Source organism: Schistocerca nitens, chromosome 8 (assembly GCF_023898315.1).
Source record: "Schistocerca nitens isolate TAMUIC-IGC-003100 chromosome 8, iqSchNite1.1, whole genome shotgun sequence".
Taxonomy (NCBI): domain Eukaryota; kingdom Metazoa; phylum Arthropoda; class Insecta; order Orthoptera; family Acrididae; genus Schistocerca; species Schistocerca nitens.
Genome location: NC_064621.1, coordinates 24987033 through 25008248, shown reverse-complemented (window position 1 = coordinate 25008248; position 21216 = coordinate 24987033). Strand labels below are relative to the sequence as shown.

The 21216-nt window shown below is 39.2% G+C and overlaps 1 protein-coding gene across 1 annotated transcript in view; it reads left to right on the top strand.

The window, feature by feature from the left end:
- The window catches only part of LOC126198579 (RNA-binding protein 41-like), a 62784-nt gene extending 43415 nt beyond the window's left edge, over nt 1-19369 (top strand). Inside the window, exons 2-6 of the mRNA XM_049935016.1 lie at nt 8559-8710; nt 9028-9336; nt 17912-18530; nt 18619-18766; nt 18861-19369. Of these exons, the coding sequence (XP_049790973.1) occupies nt 8562-8710; nt 9028-9336; nt 17912-18530; nt 18619-18766; nt 18861-18961 (1326 nt within the window). The 5' untranslated portion in view covers nt 8559-8561 and the 3' untranslated portion in view covers nt 18962-19369. The remainder of the gene's footprint in view (nt 1-8558; nt 8711-9027; nt 9337-17911; nt 18531-18618; nt 18767-18860) is intronic.
- The last annotated feature ends 1847 nt before the right edge of the window (nt 19370-21216 follow it).

Here is a 21216-nt window from a genome sequence, read left to right as displayed (position 1 = left end):
CTCTGTCTTTTACATACTTTCATCTCACAATCCGCTACAATCAACTTATGTTGTGTTGCTATTCCTTCACTGTATATGACCTTAGTATTTTGCACCTCTCCACTATTTTTCCTTCTACATAATATGTAATCAATTTGGCTTTTATTTCCACCACTTCTGTATGTAATTAGTTTTTCCCTTTTTCTTTGGAAGTAGGTATTCGTAATCACTAGATCAAAAGCCACTACAAACTCCACGATGTTTTTTCCTTCCTCATTTCTCTCGTCATACCCCCATCCTCCACCCACCTCTCTTCCCCACCTTTCCTTCCGCCAACATGACCATTTCGATCCCCTCCGACTATCACTCTTTCATTCTCTGGTATTCCGACCATTTTTCCTTCTCATCCTCCGAACATCCCGCTTGGGGTGCATAGGCTGTCAGCACTGTTACCATTTATCTGCTAAACATCATCTTAACATACATAATCCTATCATTTACTCTGCTGACTTCACATACTTCTTCTTGAAGCTCTCTGTGCAGAATAACTCCAACTCCATTTCTTGATTCCGGGCTTGCACTACTATAAAGTAGCTTATAGCCTTCAGTTAAGATCTTTGCCTTATTGCCCTTCCACCTTGTCTCTTGCACACACAAAGCCGTGTGGAGTTGCTAGTCTCCCATCGGGCACCTCCCCGGGTGGCGGATAGGGGAACACTCACCAGATATGGTGGGTACTGGGGAAATAAAATACCCATGGTGGACCAAAACTAGCAAGCCTCTGCCCCACTAACAAGGGAAGGGGGTTGGCGGCAGGAAGGGCATCCGGTTGTAAAAACATTGCCAAAACAAGAAGAATGATTGATGCTTCTCAAGATAAATGTTCCGGAATAATAGCCTCCCATTCGGATCTCCAGGGGAGGCGTTTTGCGAAGGGTCCAAAGGTGAGATGTCTCTATTTTGCTTCTGAAAGAAGTCCAGTATCTGCTGGTTGCTTTTCCTATTCATCCCCATCATCACCCACAGTACAAACTTGGCACCCTTCGAAGTGGTCTCTGCCCTCCCGACCGCCAGCCTGGCCCCCGGCCACGGAACGATTTTGTGCACCGTCTTGTACAACCACGATTTCGTCGCCTTATTGACACACGTGAACACCACACTCCCATTCTCGTACTGTGTCGCAGAAAACTGTATAGGCTCGCCCCGTTCGGACGGCTCGATGCTCTGCACGAGTGCAGTTTCCACCGCCTCTGCCTGCTCCTCCGTCATCTTAGCTTCCGGAAAACTGACGAGCACGACAGCCAACCTCACTGAACCACACGTTTCCTCTTTTCCTTCAGCTTCTCGACCTGAAACACCGGTTCCATTTTCGTTTACCTCTCCAGTTACAGAGTCATTGGCACCAGTAATATCGGCCGAGTCTGCTTCTTTCAATTTGCATTTATGCCAAACGGGTCCTTTCTCTTTGTCAGTGCTAGTTTTTAATTTTTTAGCATCCCCATTACTCGTTTTAGGGTTCTGGGCACCGTTCTCAGGTTTCCGCTTCTTCTGTTCTGTTTTAGGTAGCACTGCTACCTTACACGCTTGCCCCTCTTTCTTTGCGACAGGGACGTCCAGAGCAGACTTATCTGCAAGGTTCGAACACTCCCCCTCCACAGCACTGTCACCGTTTCCCCCGACTGCTCTTTCGGAGTTGTTTTTGGATGTGTCGGTTTCCCCAGTGCCAAGTATGGCAGCCGAGGTCCCTCCTGTTGCAAGTTTAGAACTATTTCCCTCTGCAACTGCACCTTTATCTTCTACGAGGCCCGGGGTCGCCTCACATCGAGGTCCCCTCGCACCAAGTTCGCATTCTGTCCGTTCTGACTCCCGGGTCACCTCACAGAGAGGTCCCCCGGAATTCTCGGCATCTGCTCGCTCGGAGCTAATTTCAGAATTTTCGTCTATGATCCCATGAGACGCTGAGGAATGTGTGGACCACCCGGGCAGAGCCCCGCGTGCCCGGGCTACGCTGGATACTCTGGGAGGGCGCCCGGTATCCCAGAGGCCCTGTTCGAGGCACAGCTCCCCTGTGCCATGCACCCCTCGGCACGGGTCGCACCACACCTCGGGTTGGGGGGCAGTTTAACGTCGTGACCCACTCTAAATGTGGGAACGATGACGGGAAAGGGAAGAGAGGCAGCAGGCATGATGCAGAGGAGGAAGACATGAATAGATTTCTATCCCTGGGTAAAACTACTAAAATCTGTAGGGCAATATTAGGCTGGTGGGTTTATTTTCATAACTATCTTCTGGGATTGGCTGGTTATGCTGCAACCGTATGAATGTACGAAAGTGTAGTGTGGGAATTTGATCCACACTGTGGATACGTGTGGTCCGCGGGGGGAGCGAGGGGGTGGGGGCTAGAGTGTCTCCGTGCAGGAGGAAGACGAAAGGTCGGTCTGAGCAGCTAAGATGGGTTGTTGGGGGAGAGTCACAGACAGTGCTTGCCGCCAGCAAGGGACAAGGGAGCAGGGGGGAGGGGGGGGTGGAACTCTAATGGCTGCTCACTTGGCGGAGAGGCCTGTGGGGAGGAGGGATGGGAGTGAGGAGTAAGCTGAAGCATCACAAGATGGCAGGGAAGGGCGAGGCTTGCAGTTTGTAAACAAACTATGAGCGGCGGTCTCACCTGGCATTGACCACGTGACTTTCTCTTTGGCATTTAATATACAGAAACACGTAGTATCATAATACTTACCTTGTCATCCCTTCAGCGTATATTATGAAAGCAATAAAATAGCACTTGGGGGGACTCCTTTCACTTTTAAAGTAGTATATTTGGTGTTTAACTTAGACGTATGTATCCTTGCTAATTGAAACCACTGTCTCTCTAGTCTGGTGTCCGAATTGTTTTTTCCCTCTTTGGTTGGTTGGTTTAAAGATTAAAGGGACCAAACTACAAAGGTCATCGGTCCCTTTTCCCTCTTTAACATTGTTATTATCTGTGTGTGAGTGCTTCGTATAAACATATACGTACTATGGCGTATTTAAAACTGTAGGTGGATGGCAGCATGTTGTCACTGATCTAATGGCAGTTACAAAGGCGTGTTGCTAACATGTTACTGTGGTAGAGCTTTAGCAGCTATTTCTGTTTATTATTCACTGAGTCAACAGGTGAAGTGTGAATCCATTTGACATCTACAAGATAAATTGATTCCTAACCCTGTGTGTTCCACTGATGAGGACAACTTTTTCCTTTAATTCCGCTACTAATGAGTGTCTGTCAGTCCTTTGCTGCTACGACAACATTACTGGAGACATTAAGTGATGCAAGACAGAATGATTACAAAAACTCTTAATCCCTTCCATTAACATGTGACATCCTAAATTCTATTACCAATTGTTGCCAATACTTATGAATACTTACCACTAACATGCTTACAATGAACAACTTAAATAAATACATAGCAATGATAGCGGTTTCCCGTCAATTAATTTTCTTGCTTCACTTAAGGCTTTTCCAGTTAATTACATGCCATGTTGGACTTAGTCCCTGGAGCGTAAACCATAGGGATATTTTGACCTTAGAGCACACCTAGGTTGTGCTCTAGGTGGTTGTACTACCTTCTTTCTTGCCTTCATGGTTGGGGCTACTGGTGTAACAGGCACTGTTTCACTATCGAGCGGGGTTGGCTCGGAACCCTTCTACAACTTTAACCTGTCAAAAGGAATGATCACTGTGCGTTCTGCTAACTGAATTTCTGCATTTATCGGCAAAGTAAGCCACATGATATGATACGGTCCTTCATACGTAGATGTAAACTTTTTTGTTCTCCCCGTTTTTACTACTGGATTGCGTAACATGACTAAATCTCCTACCTTGTTCTTGGGCATTTTGGCTTTATCATTATTCCTCTTTATCTGTTGGGCTGTAGCTTTTGCATTGTTCCTCTTATATTCTTCCAAATGGCTTTTAAACATTGTGCCAAACCTTTCACGTCTTTGGATTTAATTCCAGGGGGCAGTTTGTCAATCTCAAAAGGCAAATTCATAGGTCGGCCATATACTGCTTCATAAGGGGAATATCCTGTAGCTTCAGGAACATGGCTATTATATGCTGATGTATTGGACTTACCTGTCCCAGTCATAATGATTTTTATTGACATAGTAAGGAAGCATGCGTGTAACTGTGCGGTGGATTCGCTCTAGGTGTCCGTTCGCTTTTGGGTGAAACGGTGTCGTTCTCCACTTTTTGATTTGCAACAATTGACAGACTTCTGTAAACAATGCTGACATAAAATTCGTGCCTTGATCTGTAAGTACAGCTTCAGGACTTCCATATGGTAATACCAAGTGGGTGACAAACGCACGAGCTACAGTTTCTGCGGACATGTCTGGTATGGGAACAAGAATTAAGAATCTGGAAAAATGATCCATGATGGACAATATATATCTGTTATTTTGTGGACTCTAAGGGAAAGGACCAACAATATCTACTGCTACTAAAGTCGAAGGACAAATGGCTTCTGGCACTTGCTGCCAAGGTACCTTTGTTTGAGGCGGCAATGACCTCCTAACACAGGGCAAGCAATTTTGGATATACTTTTACACGTCTCGCCGTGTGCCTTCCCAGAAATAATGGGCGGCTATTCGGCAACTGGTGTCATGAAAACCGTTATGACATGCTTGCAGGCTATCGTGACATTGTGCTATTAACTTGGGACATAGTTCTTTCGGAATTAGTACTAGTTTACCCAGTGGGGTTTTTCGGTACAAAATCCCAACTTTGACAGAAAATTCAGGCAAAGTTTCATACTTCTGACACTGAACATCTCTCTGCTGTGCTTCCTTCAATTCTTCAATAGAAACATCATTGGTAACAATCACTCTAACTTTCCAGCATAACGCATCGGCATTTTGATGCAACTTGCCTGGTTTTTGTTTTACCTTGTATTCAAATTAGCTCAATTTTAAAGCTCAATGAGTTAACCTGCTACTAGGATCTTTCAGGTTCAACATCCACTGTAATCTGGTGTGATCCAAAATGACAGTAAATTTTCTCCCGTACAAATAGCACTGAAAGTAGGTTACACCAAACATGAGGGCTAAGAGTTCCTTCTCAGTTGTACTGTAATTCAATTCTGCTTTGTTAAGCTTTTGAGACGCATAACCAATTGGTCGTTCTTATCCATTGATTTCTTGTGACGAAATGGCTCCTACAGCATAATTTGAGGCATCTACTGACAGAATAAATGGTTTTTCAAAATCTGGGTATGCTAGTACAGGGGCTCTAGTTAAAACATGTTGAATTTGTAGTATGGCTTCATCACATTCCTTGGTCGAGGTAAAGCTAACTCCTTTCTTCAATAATTTAGTCAGGGGCTTAGCAATGGTAGCATAATTGTTCACAAAATGTGTGTAATAATTAGCAAGGCCTAAAAATGACTAATTCTTTGATATTTGTCAGTGTTGGAAATTCCTTTTCTGCTGTGGTTAAATGAAGATCCAGTTTGACACCTTCACTTATTATATGTCCTAAATATTGTACCTGTGATTGGGCAAAGGCACACTTTTCCAGTTTCACACTCAAGTGAGCTCCTTTCAACCTTTCCAATACATCCCTCAGTCTCTCTGCATGTTCCTTTATAGTTTTAGAAAAAAAAAATAATGTCATCTAAATATACTAAACATGTTGTGGGTTTCAGTCCGTGCAGCAACAGATATGCAAATCTTTGAAAAATGGTGGGTGCATTCCTCAAACCAAATGGCATTCTTACAAATTCTTATAATCCCGTAGGTACAACAAAAGCAGTTTTAGGGCGATCCACAAACTTGAGGATGGCTGAATGATTCCTGCTGCTAATTGTTGCTGAATTGTATCTTCGACTACAGATTGCAAATGATATGGTATACGATACGACTTCTGCGCAATGGGCTGTACTTCAGCTGTCGCAATTTTGTGTTGAACCAAATCCGTGGCCGGTGGAAACTACTTCTCTTCAAACAACTGAGAAAATTAGTGTAACAGTGGCTGCAACATCTCTTTCTCCTCAATGCTTAAATGACTCAACTTTTCCATCAACTGATTCTTCAATGACTACATGACGTAACGCACTTCTCTGACTGGACACTTCTTTCTCCTTCATCCCTTCTCATCTATACTTTGTGGAATTTCAGCTCCTCCTGCTTCTTCCAAGATCTCCTGTCCACTAGCAACAATAGTACCTTTCAGTATTACAACATCTTTCACACCAAAGTTATCTATACTCACCGGTATTGCAAAACCTTTCTGTTTTCTTTCCGCTCAGCAAATACTTCTCTTAAAATGAACTGATTGATGATCTAATACATCATTCTGGGTGAGAGAATCCACCAGAATGTCTGTCTCGGCTGCTTCCGATTCTTGACATTTATCCAGCGAATTTTTCCACTTCCGCGTCTTATCCTTACGGGTTCAGTAGTTTTTATCGCCCCGACATCTGCAGTTTTATGAGAGACTGTGAATGGTACCTTTCACGGCTTCCTCGCATCTGATGGGTTGGTACACTGCCAAAATGATGAATTGTTTCACCAAACTGCACAGTTTGCATTCGATAATTCACCATCCCCTTATAACGGTGCAAGAAGTCATTCCCTAATATGATGTCAAAATTGCATTTCTTTAACCTTACTACTTCCATCTCCTCACTGTAATTATTCTCATCTATTGCAGATTCACCACACTTGAACCTGCAGGGACAATTATTTCTTCACCAAGGCCATTGACATGAAATCGGGGTGGCTGCAGCACCCTTCAATCGTTTCTATCTACAAATAATAAACTAATTTGTGCACTAGTGTCAGTTAAAATCTTAACTACTTTGTTCCCGAGTATGCCACTTACACTAACGTGTTCCATCTCTTTACTTTCTCCAGTCCTCACCAGGTGTATTATTCCGGTCGCAGGCACAGGCGGGTGGCAGGGCCTGCCCCCACACGCTTTCTGGGTTTGACTGCGCTGCCTCTTCAGGAGTATCCCGTTCCATTGCTCTTGTACCCTTCGGCATGTTTGCAAAATTAGGGGCACTAGTGCCCCAAAAAATGACTATTACAGAAAAGAGAGGTCACAAAATAACCTAATCCACTGGCGGACAGCTCGTGATATTAATGTTTGAAGCGATGCTATGACTTACATGAAGGTTGGGTCGATGCAACGCGTTGGCGGCGGCAACAGCGTGATGGAATGATGGTGGTGGGCAATGGTGGTTCGGCTGGCGGCTGACACGGGTGCGGGTGGGCAGCTGCTGGACCCTTGGGCGGCGGCAGGTGTGTTGGCAGTGGATGACCGCAGGTCGGCTAATATGTGGTGCCGGCGGACCCCTCGCGTGGCAGTGGGTGGCGATGGTTCGCCGGCACAGTGCGGCAGGCCCCTGGTGCGACAGCGAATGACGCGACGACATCCGGCTCGCGTAGCCGGTTCCAGCAGACTCAAATGGCCACGTCACTGCAGTGCAAGCCCGTTGCATTTCTACTAACACAGCTGCGGCCCATGCGAGGAGAGCATGGCAGCTGGCTAGCGCATTCTATACACGTGAACTGCTCGGAGATAGAAGTGTGACGAAGTGCAAGATACTGTGGCATCAGGCTATTGGCAAGTTACATTTGCCGAAAGAATTTGGATTAGCGACAAAGTCGATATGGGAACATATCCTGATTCTGACACCAGTTTTGTACAAGACGAGCTGGCTTAGGAGTGGAAGGCAGTGCACGAGAATAAACCATTAGGACAGTTTTAGGTAAAAGGCCATTTGTTGGAAGTAAATGCATTTCATGGATCCCATGGTCAAGCCTAGGGAGGTGAGGGTGAGCCAGAATGGCGAAGTCCGAATGGCGTGGCAGCTACTGCAAACAAAGTCCATGGCGCCGCCGCATTGGGAAGGGCAGGAGATGTTTTCTGCTACAGGGCAAGTGACAGAGAGAGAGTGGCCTGTTGGCGGATGGCCGGGTACATCCAACACGGCCACACGGCTTTCTCCGCCCTGATTCATGAAATTCATGAAATTTTACACACATTTATTATAGAGACTCTAGTGTAAGGAACCCGTGGGGGCGGTATCGAAAATTCCAGAGTGTGGCCTGGTCAGCGTCATCGCCTGGGCGGTGTTACCTCGTCAGCACACGGGGGAAGCGCGTGATCAAGATGGTTGCTGACTTCCTGTTGCCAGACCGTGGGATGAGTAAATTCCAGGCAGCCGACGCTGCCGACTAAGGCTTGACTGTAACAAGTGAATAAAGTAACTTTTGAAAGCAAATAAAAATAAAATAAAACCCCCTACTATCTGGCTCATCCTTACACTAGTGTCTCTATAATATATGTGTGTAATATTTCATGAATTTCTTCATAGCATGTATCAGTTCTAATTTCTGAACCTATCCTATTTATTGCCACATGATTTACTTGCACTGTAAAGGGTCTGAGAGATTCATATAATGTTGGCGTAATGTGACTTTATCCCTTATCAGCCATAGTTTAAATTGCACTAAATATACCTGTGATCATTGTAATGTCACATTAACTATGACATAATGAAGAACTTTAATTATAATAGAACTTTTTTTCCTAGATAATGGCTAAGGTACAGAGTACGAGAGCAAAGCTCTATGAAACTAAATCCACAGTAGCAGATGAACCCACCGAGCATGTGGAATCTGCAGGTGACCGACTTATCAAAGAGCTGGTCACTAAGCAGTTGGACAAAAACATTACATTAGAAGAGTGAGTGTTTGCTGAATATTTTTCTGTTTACTTTTATGTTAGTTAAGAGAGTAACTGGAATAAGAACAATTTAACAATTTATGTACAAAATTGACAATAGTTAAGTTGCTGATAATGGACTTTTTATAAATAGACTGGACTGTATTTTTCATTACATTGTCCTTCTTTATATGTTTTATAAAATTTACATTCTTTAATCTCATTACCAGTACTTAAAAGAAATCTCAGTTGTATATTATTTCTTTTGTTATTAACTACGAGTCATGTGAATGGTGCCAAACCATTTACATTTGATTTTTAACAATAACATGTTTCAGGCAACTGCAAGACAAAAAACATTTTCAAAAAGCCTCTGAATATTGTCCGTTTACAAATTTAACATCTGGGAAAAGCTCGCTGAAGCAGTTTGAAGAAACAGCAAAGAAAGCTGCCCATATAGAGGATTTGAAGTCATTTGGGCTCTCCAATGAAGAAGTGGAAATGGCACTAGATTATGAACTTGGGGAGGATCATTTCTCACAAAAATACAAAAAAGTTGAAAAATCTATCCTTTCATCACAACTGTTACTTATACATTCAAAAATAAACAATGGACTGAATGAACGAGAGCAGGAAGTGGAGAAAAGGTAACAAATATGTTATTTCAATTATTTAAGTCTGTACATCATTTAATGTTCAGCTAATTTCACATATCCTCACTCAGAATACAAGCTGCTCACCAGTGCTGACAATGTACCATTGTAGTATACAGTCACTCCTTATGTACAGAATAATTTTTGGGAGGAATTCCACAAATTTTACAAAAACATTTAAAATACAGAATAAGATTATCAGGGTGATAAAATGCTAAATACAAGGATTTCTGTAACCTCTTTTTAAAACTCTCAAAATATTGCCGCTGCCTTGCTTGTGTGTATACACAATACTAATTTTCACAAAAGGGAGCATCTTAAAAAAGGAAAGTTTCTTCAGACATAGCTATAATATATACGCATATGAAACTAGGCAGAAGATAAACCTACACATGAAAATAGTAAATACAAACTTATGCAAAAGAGAATTGTACGAGGGTGGTTTGAAAAGTTCTCAGAACAGAACAGAAAAAAGTACTTACATCACTGAAACTTTTTTCATTTTACAATGATCCCTTGTAGATTAACACACTTGGTCCAACGATGTTCCAGTGCTTTTATCCCATCTCAAAAATGTGTTTCCTCCAGGCCTGCAAAATAGTTGTCAACTCCGGCTATCAGTTCTTTGTTTGAACTGAATCTTCATCCACCAAGAAAAATTTTCAGTTTTGGGAAGAGATGGGAGTCTGATGGAGCCATATCAGGTGAATAAGGTGGATGCGGCAACAATTCATACCTTAGTTCACGTAATTTTGCCATGGTGATGGCATGTGTGCGCGGGCGTGCATTGTCTTGTCACAGCACCCATCATGGAGATGATTTTTTTCATTTCTAATTCTTCAATTAAAATGTGATATACCCTTTCAGATGACATTTTGCAAGCATGAGGAATTTCATGCAATTTCAATCGGTGATCCTCCATGACCATTTTGTGCACTTTTGCAATGATTTCTGGAGTAGTGACACATCTTGGCCAACCACTGCGCGGATCATCATCTAAGCTGTCACAACCAAATTTAAATTCCTCTGTCCACTTGCCTTTTGATTTTTTTTTTAAGGTGGCATTATTTCTGCCAATATTGTTTACTTTGTTTATTTAAACTGGCCAGCTTCAGAAATATAACCATTTTCAAATGGACTAGTCCATAAATGTATGCCATACAACATATGACCAGACGTCTAATCACATATTGGATCTCATGATTAATAAACAAGTAAGTATAAGTCCTCCAAAACTGCATGGTACATTTTCTCACTCATCAGCATGTGGTCAGTATTGCAGAGATCTTACTAACATGTTTACCTATTGTGTGTTACATTACACATTTAGATGTCTTGGTTGTTTATTTGGATGTCATATAAGGTATATTCAGGGATAGTCCACTTAAATATGGGTATTTATAGTGGCTTCAATTAACACAAATATACGGTCTCGGAAGAAATAATGTCATCTTTTATGTAATCAGTTCTGATTTCATATTGTGGTTATTTATGTCTCTATCTAAGAAATCATCTCAGTAAGTTTGGTATAGTTAGCTTAATAAGTCTTTATGTTTACATACGCAGGCTTGTATTTCATACAGATTTGCAGTGTACTTGATAATTTTCCATAGTTTCTTTTACCAATGAGTTAGTGTGATGCAGCATGACAAGTGCAGATACGTTAGGAGAGCATACAATGTTAAATGTGTATCTTCATTTCATGCACAAGACTTTTTATTGTTAGAAATATGCTTGTGCTGGTTTTTTAGCATACTTTATTGGTTTGGTTATCCTACACCATATGACATCAAATATTGAAATTACACAAAGGAAGCAAGTTTAAGTGTACAACTAGTGTTGACTTCTGACAATATCTTTATTAAATTGCCTATTGGCTTCTGTCTCAGGTTCTTTGGCCAGCATTTGTGTGATAATTTTTCTGATGTTTTGGCAGCACAAGTGGCTTGCATTGTCAAAGCTTCACCCATCATTTCTGGAGTCCACCATGAGCAATGGAGGGGAAAGCTTTGACAATGCCAGCCCCTTGTGCTGGCAAAACATCAGAACATTATCAAACATATGGTTGAATTTGTCAACAAGTGGCCACAAAAGCCTTAACAATGTTGTAATGTAATCAGAAGCCAGGTGTTCTATGAACATGACCACTTGCTTATCATGTTGTCCATAGATGTGCAGTTAAGACTGATGCTAATTCTGTCAATCCAGATCAAGTAAAATGATAGATTACCCCCATGAAATTGACAGGCTACTTGAGAAATGAACATTGGAAATGTTATTTGATAAGATCCTGACCCATCAGGGGCCTCATCATTGCTTATCGTTGAAGGACCTGGGCATTTCAATTGGTTAATTTACTTTAACAGTTGCTGAATGATAGAGTTTGATGTGGTAAACGTTAGATTTATTGAAACAATGTGCAATTTACTCAAAACACATTATCATTGAGATTACAAAAAATTTGAGACTGAATTTTACTAAATAAGATAAAACAATAATCAGAAAAATGAATGGTTATCAGAGTCACCAGCAGCTGGAACAAGACTTAGATTGCAGAGAACATGCATACCAGTGTAAGAAAACAGATGTGAGCTGCTCTTCCCTTCATTATCTCACAATCACCAAAGTTGGAGGTGTGCATTGCAGATGCGGCCATAGAATGACTGTGAGTGAGACAGCTCCAGACAAGTCACCGTGTAGCATGCTGTGGCTGCTAACTATTGCTGACCTGGGCCAAGGTGCTATGATCACGTGTGGTGGATCTTGTCATCTTCTTGATTAGCAATTGCGGATGCCAGTTAGTTCACAGGAGAACTTCAGAAACTTGCCAAAAGGAAGAAGTGAAGAAAAACGTGTACAAACACAGAATCTGAAACCAAATCGGGGTCCAGAGCCCACATGAGACCTCAGAAACAGAATCAGAATGAGAATCAGAACAAGAATGCTTCTCTAAATTTTGAAAGCCTTCCTTCAGTTATCAGAAAGGCCCCTGGCACAACTTTTCTATATAGCTCCAGAAAGGGCCTAAGTGCTCCTCCAATGAGCCATCTGGAAGTCCATTCGCTAGCTCCCACTACCACATGAAAGATGTATCCGCTGATGAGATTTCTCTTTACAGAAATGGGAACCAAGTGTCGCCCCATCTCTGCAACCAGACTTATTTGTCAAAAATTCTGGAGAATTTGTAGAGTTTCACAGAATGTTGCCACAGAAAGGGCAGGGTTTGGAAATTTCACAAACCTAAGTGTGATTATATATTTCACTTTTGGAAATGGTGTCTGGAGACCAAAATACAGAATGATAATGCCAAGTAGACAGCTGAGGACCCCACCAAAGGTTTTTAACAAGCAGAATTCTCACTCATTCCACCAGTAGTTTCCCATTGTGCTGTAGAGGACACCAGTCGACCGTTCCCCTGCCAATTGTTCAAGGTACCTGGAGGATAATCACTGAAACATTTGCTCAGCTGGCCATGTGGTCCACTAAAGTGAAAACTTGTACTTTGAGTGACAGGGAGCTCCTCAAGAGTGTGCGAACTGTTCTACCTGTTTCTGTCCACAGCAAAGAAGAGATCCCATGATCCAGACCGGATACATTAAGAGGAAAAGCTACAACAAGAATGAAATATTAGACTAGGTACAGAGAGATGAGTAATCTACATTGCTACAGGCAATGACAACTCACATAATCAACATGCAGTATGAGTGAAAAGTCAACAAACAAAAACCAAATCGTAAATTAAATGAAGTCAGAGACTCTAGGGTGCAAATTCAGTATGCAAATAGAATAAAACATGACAAGAAAGGCTTGAAACAGGCTACCATTTCACTTCATAAATGTAGTTCCATGCAGCTTCTGCAGGAAGTTATGAATATGTGCTTTCATGAGAGCTTGACACCTATTCCAAATCACAGAAATCTTGTTTATTTTGTGTCACTGATTGTTTCATGATTGTAGAAGATCTGAATGTGAATGTAGACACAACTGTGTTTAAGAAACAGGTTTTACTCTAATTTATTGCAATTTATTGAACAGGAGTGGCTTTCTTCCAGAGCATGTTTCTTTTATTATTCACTTCCTGACCTGAATTTGCAACATCTAAACTGTAAAGTCTGCAAGCAAAGTAGATTCATTTTTATCTGCTATAATTGTAGGCAAGTTGTTAATGTAGAGTAGTTGTATTGTAAATATAACTGTTCATGGTTGAGAGAGAGAGAGAGAGAGAGAGAGAGAGAGAGAGAGAGTGTTTATGCTTATGATGAGAGACATAGTCCAAAATCTGAAAAACTGAGCATTTCTAGCATTCTTCTTCATTGTGCCTGTCTGCAAATCAATGCCTCCTCTAAGTGGTGAGCAGCAAACTATCCTTTCCATGTCATTTGTGTGTGCCATTCATTGGTCCGCTGTAGGCGAGTGGTTGCCTTTCCATTTTGTTATATATGTATATTTCCATATTATTATTATTTCTTTCCTTTCTCAGACCTTAGGTCTGGTACGAAATGAAAGTTACGCGGACCTTGATCAAGCGTGACTTCCTTTTAACTGTACGGTATATGTTACATTGCATTTAGGAACTTTCAGGTAATTGAACATGTATCAATAATTACGGATTTCTGTAGTTGTATATATATGTTTGGATGTAGCTGTATTGCGTTGATGTACTGGTGGATATTGTGTGGTATGACTCCTGTAGTTGATAGTATAATTGGTATAATGTCAACTTTATCCTGATGCCACATGTCCTTGACTTCCTCAGCCAGTTGGATGTATTTTTCAATTTTTTCTCCTGTTTTCTTTTGTATATTTGTTGTATTGGGTATGGATATTTCAATTAGTTGTGTTAATTTCTTCTTTTTATTGGTGAGTATGATGTCAGGTTTGTTATGTGGTGTTGTTTTATCTGTTATAATGGTTCTGTTCCAGTATAATTTGTATTCATCATTCTCCAGTACATTTTGTGGTGCATACTTGTATGTGGGAACGTGTTGTTTTATAAGTTTATGTTGTAAGGCAAGCTGTTGATGTATTATTTTTGCTACATTGTCATGTCTTCTGGGGTATTCTGTATTTGCTAGTATTGTACATCCGCTTGTGATGTGATCTACTGTTTCTATTTGTTGTTTGCAAAGTCTGCATTTATCTGTTTTGGTATTGGGATCTTGCTGTAATACCTGGTGTTTATTGTTTGATCCTGTATTGCAATCATGAATCCTTCCATCTCACTGTATATATTGCCTTTTCTTAGCCATGTGTTGGATGCGTCTTGATCGATGTGTGGCTGTGTTAGATGATACGGGTGCTTGCCATGTAGTGTTTTCTTTTTCCAATTTACTTTCTTCGTATTTGTTGATGTTATGTGATCTAAAGGGTTGTAGAAGTGGTTATGAAGTTGCAGTGGTGTAGCAGATGTATTTATAAGAGTTATTCCTTTGTGTATTTTGCTGATTTCTGCTCGTTCTATAAAGAATTTTCTTAAATTGTCTACCTGTCCATAACGTAGGTTTTTTATGTCGATAAATCCCCTTCCTCCTTCCTTTCTGCTTAATGTGAATCTTTCTGTTGCTGAATGTATGTGATGTATTCTATATTTGTGGCATTGTGATCGTGTAAGTGTATTGAGTGCTTCTAGGTCTGTGTTACTCCATTTCACTACTCCAAATGAGTAGGTCAATATTGGTATAGCATAGGTATTTATAGCTTTTGTCTTGTTTCTTGCTGTCAATTCTGTTTTCAGTATTTTTGTTAGTCTTTGTCTATATTTTTCTTTTAGTTCTTCTTTAATATTTGTATTATCTATTCCTATTTTTTGTCTGTATCCTAGATATTTATAGGCATCTGTTTTTTCCATCGCTTCTATGCAGTCACTGTGGTTATCCAATATGTAATCTTCTTGTTTAGTGTGTTTTCCCTTGACTGCTATTTTTCTTACATTTGTCTGTTCCAAAAGCCATATTTATATCATTGCTGAATACTTCTGTTATCTTTAGTAATTGGTTGAGTTGTTGATTTGTTGCTGCGAATAGTTTTAGATCATCCATGTATAGCAAATATGTGATTTTGTGTGGGTATGTTCCAGTGATATTGTATCCATAATTTGTATTATTTAGCATGTTGGATAGTGGGCAGAACCAGAAAGGACTTAATGAATCTCCTTGGTATATTCCACGCTTAATCTGCATTGGCTGTGATGTGATATTATTTGAATTTGTTTGGATATTAAGTGTGGTTTTCCAATTTTTCATTACTATGTTTAGGAACTGTATCAATTTAGGATCTACTTTGTATATTTCCAATATCTGTAGTAACCATGAGTGGGGTACACTATCAAAAGCTTTTTGGTAATCAATGTATGCATAGTGTAGCGACCTTTGTTTAGTTTTAGCTTGATATGTCACCTCTGCATCTATTATCAGTTGCTCTTTACATCCTCGTGCTCCTTTGCAACAGCCTTTTTGTTCTTCATTTATAATTTTGTTCTGTGTTGTATATGTCATTAGTTTCTGTGTAATGACTGAAGTTAATATTTTGTATATTGTTGGTAGGCATGTTATGGGGCGATATTTAGCTGGGTTTGGTGTGTCTGCTTGATCTTTAGGTTTCAGATAAGTTATTCCATGTGTAAGTGTATCAGGGAATGTGTATGGGTCTGCAATGTAACTGTTAAATAATTTAGTTAGATGTGAATGTGTTTAGGTGAACTTCTTTAGCCAGAAATTTGCTATTTTATCTTTTCCAGGGGCTTTCCAATTGTGAGTAGAATTAATAGCTTGGGTGACTTCATGTTGCAAAATTATCACTTCAGGCATTTGTGGTATCATCTTGTATGTGTCTGTTTCTGCTTGTATCCACCGTGCATGCCTGTTATGTTGTACCGGGTTTGACCATATGTTGCTCCAGAAGTGTTCCATGTCTGTTATGTTTTGTGGATTGTCTATTTTAATGTGTGTGTTATCTATTGTCTGGTAAAATTTCTTTTGGTTTGCATTGGATGTTTGGTTTTGTTTCCTTCTATTTTCACTTTTTTTGTATCTCCTAAGTCGTTTGGCCAATGCTTGTAATTTCTGCTTTTTCTCATCTAATTGCTCTATCGCTTCTTGTTGTGAGATTTTACCTAACCTTTTTCGTTTTTTTTCTGACATTTCATTTCTTATAAATTGTGTTAGCTGTCCGATGTCCTTTCTCAGTTTTTCTATTCTGATCTGTAGCCTGTGTTGCCATGCTGGTTTTGTGGGTTTCTTCTGTGTGTTGGTTGGTTCTGATCTCTGCCTAGTGTGTATATTTAGTGTAGTGAGTGCTCCTATATAAACCAGTAGTTGTAACTCTTCCATAGTTGTATTTTCATTTATTTTGTTGTGTATGATTGTGTTGATAGTTTTTATTGTTGTTTCGACTTGTGGGTTACTTGGCAGTCTATGCAAGAATGGTCTAATGTCTGTATTTGTGTCTTTGTATTCTATATATGTCAGCTGAAATTTTTCTTCTATATCTAACATGTGTGTCACTTCGTGTTCTATTTGTGCTTGTTCTGGTGGCTGTCTCAAGATTTCATTTTCCTCTGATTGTTTAATTGATGCGTGTTGTTCTTTGTTTGTTTGCTCTGGGATGTTTGAGTCCATTACTCTATTTTCTTCATCTTCTGTTTGCACATTATTTTGTTCCAGTATTTGTTGTACTTGTTTGATGTTTTCTAATTCTGACTGGGGTATCCTGTTATTTTTGATTATTACACGGATCTGATCAGCTAGTCGTTGTTCTGTTAAAATTTTTAATTCTGGGTATCCGGTAATAAATGTTGTGTATACTTGTGATCTGTATCCAGTTGTGTTGGTTCCTAGGTTTGTTGCTTGGTAATAACAGAACTTGAGGTGTCGATTAACTTCATCTGACCATCTCATCCTCTGCCTTTGTTTTCCTTCTAGGGTGGTTGTAGGAAGCATATCCTGCAAAACACCTCTATTTGGATTTAAATCATTTTCCAGTTGGTTAGCAGTGTCGTTACCATTGTGGGCGGGCATAGGGTTCAAGTGTCATCCCCGACCATGACGGCGCTTGTCCGAGGCTTCTTTAGTTCTGTCCTGAACCAACTCATCACACTAAAAGGGGCGTTAGCCCTATTAGTGGTTTGTTCTTTTCGTCGCCTTTTACGACTGGCAGAACATACCGGAGGCCTATTCTTTTCCCGGGCCTCCACGGGAATTATTATTATTATGTAGAGTAGTTGTATTATTATTATTACTATTATTATTATTAATATTATTATTACTCAAAATTTTAATCTTAACACTTTTTTAAGTAAGTATGAAGTCTGTAGCAGATTATAATATTGTGTGATGTAAGTTTTTTATAGTCATTGATGCAGAGACAGGCAACTTAGTTCTTATTTTAATACTTGTGTCCATAGTAAATTAAACTCATGACAGTGTCATAACTTCAGAATAAACAGCATTCTGAAACAGATATTAATTTCTAAAGTTGATGAGTTGCATGTTTCACAGTACATTTGGATGGAGATCGTTAAAGAATAATTTGGTCATTAGTTAGATTTACTCATTTGTGATTTTGTTTGCAGGTTGTCAGTGGGAAGGCATGAACAAGAATTGAGTTTATCTGTAAAGCCAGAAAGTTTGCACACAAGGTTGTTGCAGTTTGCACTATCCTGCAAGGCTACAATTTCTGACCCACGGCCTGGTAATCATCCCATTCATCATCTTAAAGAACTTGAGGAAGAGTTGTTTGGTTCTTTAAGAAAAAGATGTAAAAAAGAGAAAATTATCTATCCACAAAAATCAAGTGCCACTTCTGCTGTTGAAAATTCACACTGCCATTACAACTACAATCACCATTCAACACTTTGGGATGTCCAAGAAAGTCCAATGGGAAAAGAAGATTGTAAGAATGCCAAGAAAAATACAAAACAGATAAATGAAACACGTGTGTATACTTGTAAACCTCAAACATTATACACCATAAAAGATGGTAAAATAGTGCAGTTAAATGCATTGCCCAAAAATAAAACTGACATGAAAGAGAAAGATACATGTGGAGGTCAAGCTTTTGTGTTGTCAGATGTAAATAGCAGTGAAGTACAAGTAGTTTCATTAAGTGAGATTCAGAATAACAGACTAAACTTGGAACAGATTAAACAGCTACCTCGATTCCAAAATTATGACAGAGGCTTACCATCACCTGTAAGTATTGTGCGTACCTTATTAAACATTTTATACCTTGCGTTTGCTTTTCAGTATTCATAATACTCCCTAATAATGTAACTTCTAGGTGCTGTTTCTCAAGAATTTAGCTGGCTGTGTGAAAGAGTCAGATCTGGTATCAATATTTAACTTATTTGAATCATCTGAAGACAAGAGAATTATCTACAGACTGATGACTGGCAGAATGAAAGGCCAAGCTTTCATTACTTTTCCAAGTAGGTTGCATATACAACCTATTTCACATTGACAAGTCATTTTTCTCATTTTGTGGAATTATTAACTGATTCATTATAATTTTGATAATTACAGCTACTGACATGGCAACAAAGGCATTAGAAACTGTTAATGGCTATGTCTTAAAGGGAAAGCCTATTATTATACAATACGGAAAGTCATGCCCCACTGTATGACTGATCACAAGACATTCTCAGTCACCAAAGATGATCACTCACAACAAGTTATCTGATGACAGAGGCAGTAATACAAAATTCACCTGTTGAGTAGTATACAAAACCCGATGAGGAAAGAGAAGTAATGAATTACAAGTCAAGTAATTCATAATATGACTGTTGCTAGAAAATTGTCACCAGAATATTTGGTCAGCCTTGTCGCAATTGCTTTCCTGATCATTTTACTATGATTCATTCCTGTTGTTTGAAATGTTAATGAAAGTAGAGAGACAGTTTGACTGTTATTGAAATATTGTTATGTGTTTTTCAAGTTTGATGATCAAACTGTGTACAGTTATATGAGAATTTATGTTAGATGGAGGCAGTGTATTTCCAAGAAGTTTTTAAAATGAAAATCTTCAGATGGGCGATTTGAAGATGAGCAACTTGCTTTGGTATACCCACAGTCCTTTCCTTTTTCAGCCTCCAGGTATATAATTTGTAAGCAGATTCTCTGGTTTGATTACATATATGAAGTGTAACTAAATTTTTCACACATTTTCATCCTGCTTGTTTGGAAAATACTTTTATTTTAATTTTTATTTTGAATCATCAGCTGAATTAATACAACCTGAATCAAGTCAGACTTAAAGAAACCAACAGAAGATCTAAATCAAATTGTATCAAGTGGTATACTTGTTTTAGTTTATTTCAGTATTTGTAAACATTCCTACCCAAGTTCTCATGTAATGATTATTTTCATCTAGTCACTCTGCAACTCTGTTGTTGCATTTCAAAAATCATGTAAAACTTATTCACTTACTGAAAAACTGCCTTTTATTGAACTAACACTGTTGAAATGAATGATTCAAAGATACTGTTCAGTCAGTAAGGATGTGATGCAGTCAGAAATGTATGACTTACTTATTAATTTATTTATTTTGCAGAAAATGATGTATTGCAGTTAACTAGTCATTAAGCTTCAATATGAATTAGAAGAACTAGAATGAATCAAAATAAGCATTCGAAGTCGCTTATGAACATAGTTACTTAATGTCTGGCATGTCAACCAAATTTGTCACGAAACCACACTGCAGTTGCCTGAGACTGCAGTTGTGTGTGCGAGTTGCATTTTTGTGTGTGTGTGTGTGTGTGTGTGTGTGTGTGTGTGTGTGTGTGTCATTATCTGTGTTGACAAATGCCTTAATGGTGAAAAGCTTTAATTGTGAGAGTCTTTTTGTTGTGCCTATTTCCGACTTAGCGTCTCTAAATTTGTCACTGAGTTTGTCCTCGTATTATTTTTTGCCTATTACATATATGTATTGTGATACATGAAGCAAGATCAACATTATATTTCTATGGAAGTTTGGGAAAATTTATTACAACTCAATACTGTTGATAAGTAATATTGTGTAATATAGGTATTGTGAATTTTGAAGGATGTGATGTGCAGTTTTGTTCACAGGTAGCCATTTGAAATGGTCTATCAGTTTTTAATTTTAAAATGTAAGATGAATAATTATTTTATGCTGACATTAAATATCTTTGTATGTTCGACTGAGCAATTTCACATGTCAGAACCAAATGGATTACTGTAAATTCATGCAGACTTCACTCTGGAATTCTATATTGTCATATCATAACCAGAATCAAGACAAACTAAAAAGCAGGGTTGCCAGTGAAGTACAACACTTAGCACTGAAAGCACATTATTTATGATTAGATTAGATTCAGTTTTCGTTCCATAGACCCAAGAAATGAGATGATTCTCATGGGTGTGGAATATGTCAAAGTATAACATAAAAACATAAAATATTTACTACCCTGGTCATTTGTCAGGAGATTGTCGAAATAAGTGAATACAATGAGGTAAACTGGAACAGTTAATATTTACAGAATCAACACACTGTCAGAATGAAACATTGTTATTCATTATTAACAAATTTATCATACACGAAATACCTAGTCTTAACTGTTGTGACCAAGTGCTATCAAAACTGAAATCTAACAGGCATTTTCACTTAAGCTGGCTTAACAGTATCTGTTAAGACATTCGTCTACAGAGTAGGAGGAATTGCCTATCAAAAAGTCTTTCATACTCTGTTTAAACTGTGCATTATCTGAAACCAAGTTTTTAATGGTTGCTGACAATTTATTGATAATGTGTTTTCCTGAGTATTGGACCCCTTTTTGGACGAAGGTAAGTGATTTTAGGTCTTTATGTAGATTGTTCTTATTCTTAGTATTGATACTATGTATTGAGCAATTGGTTAGAA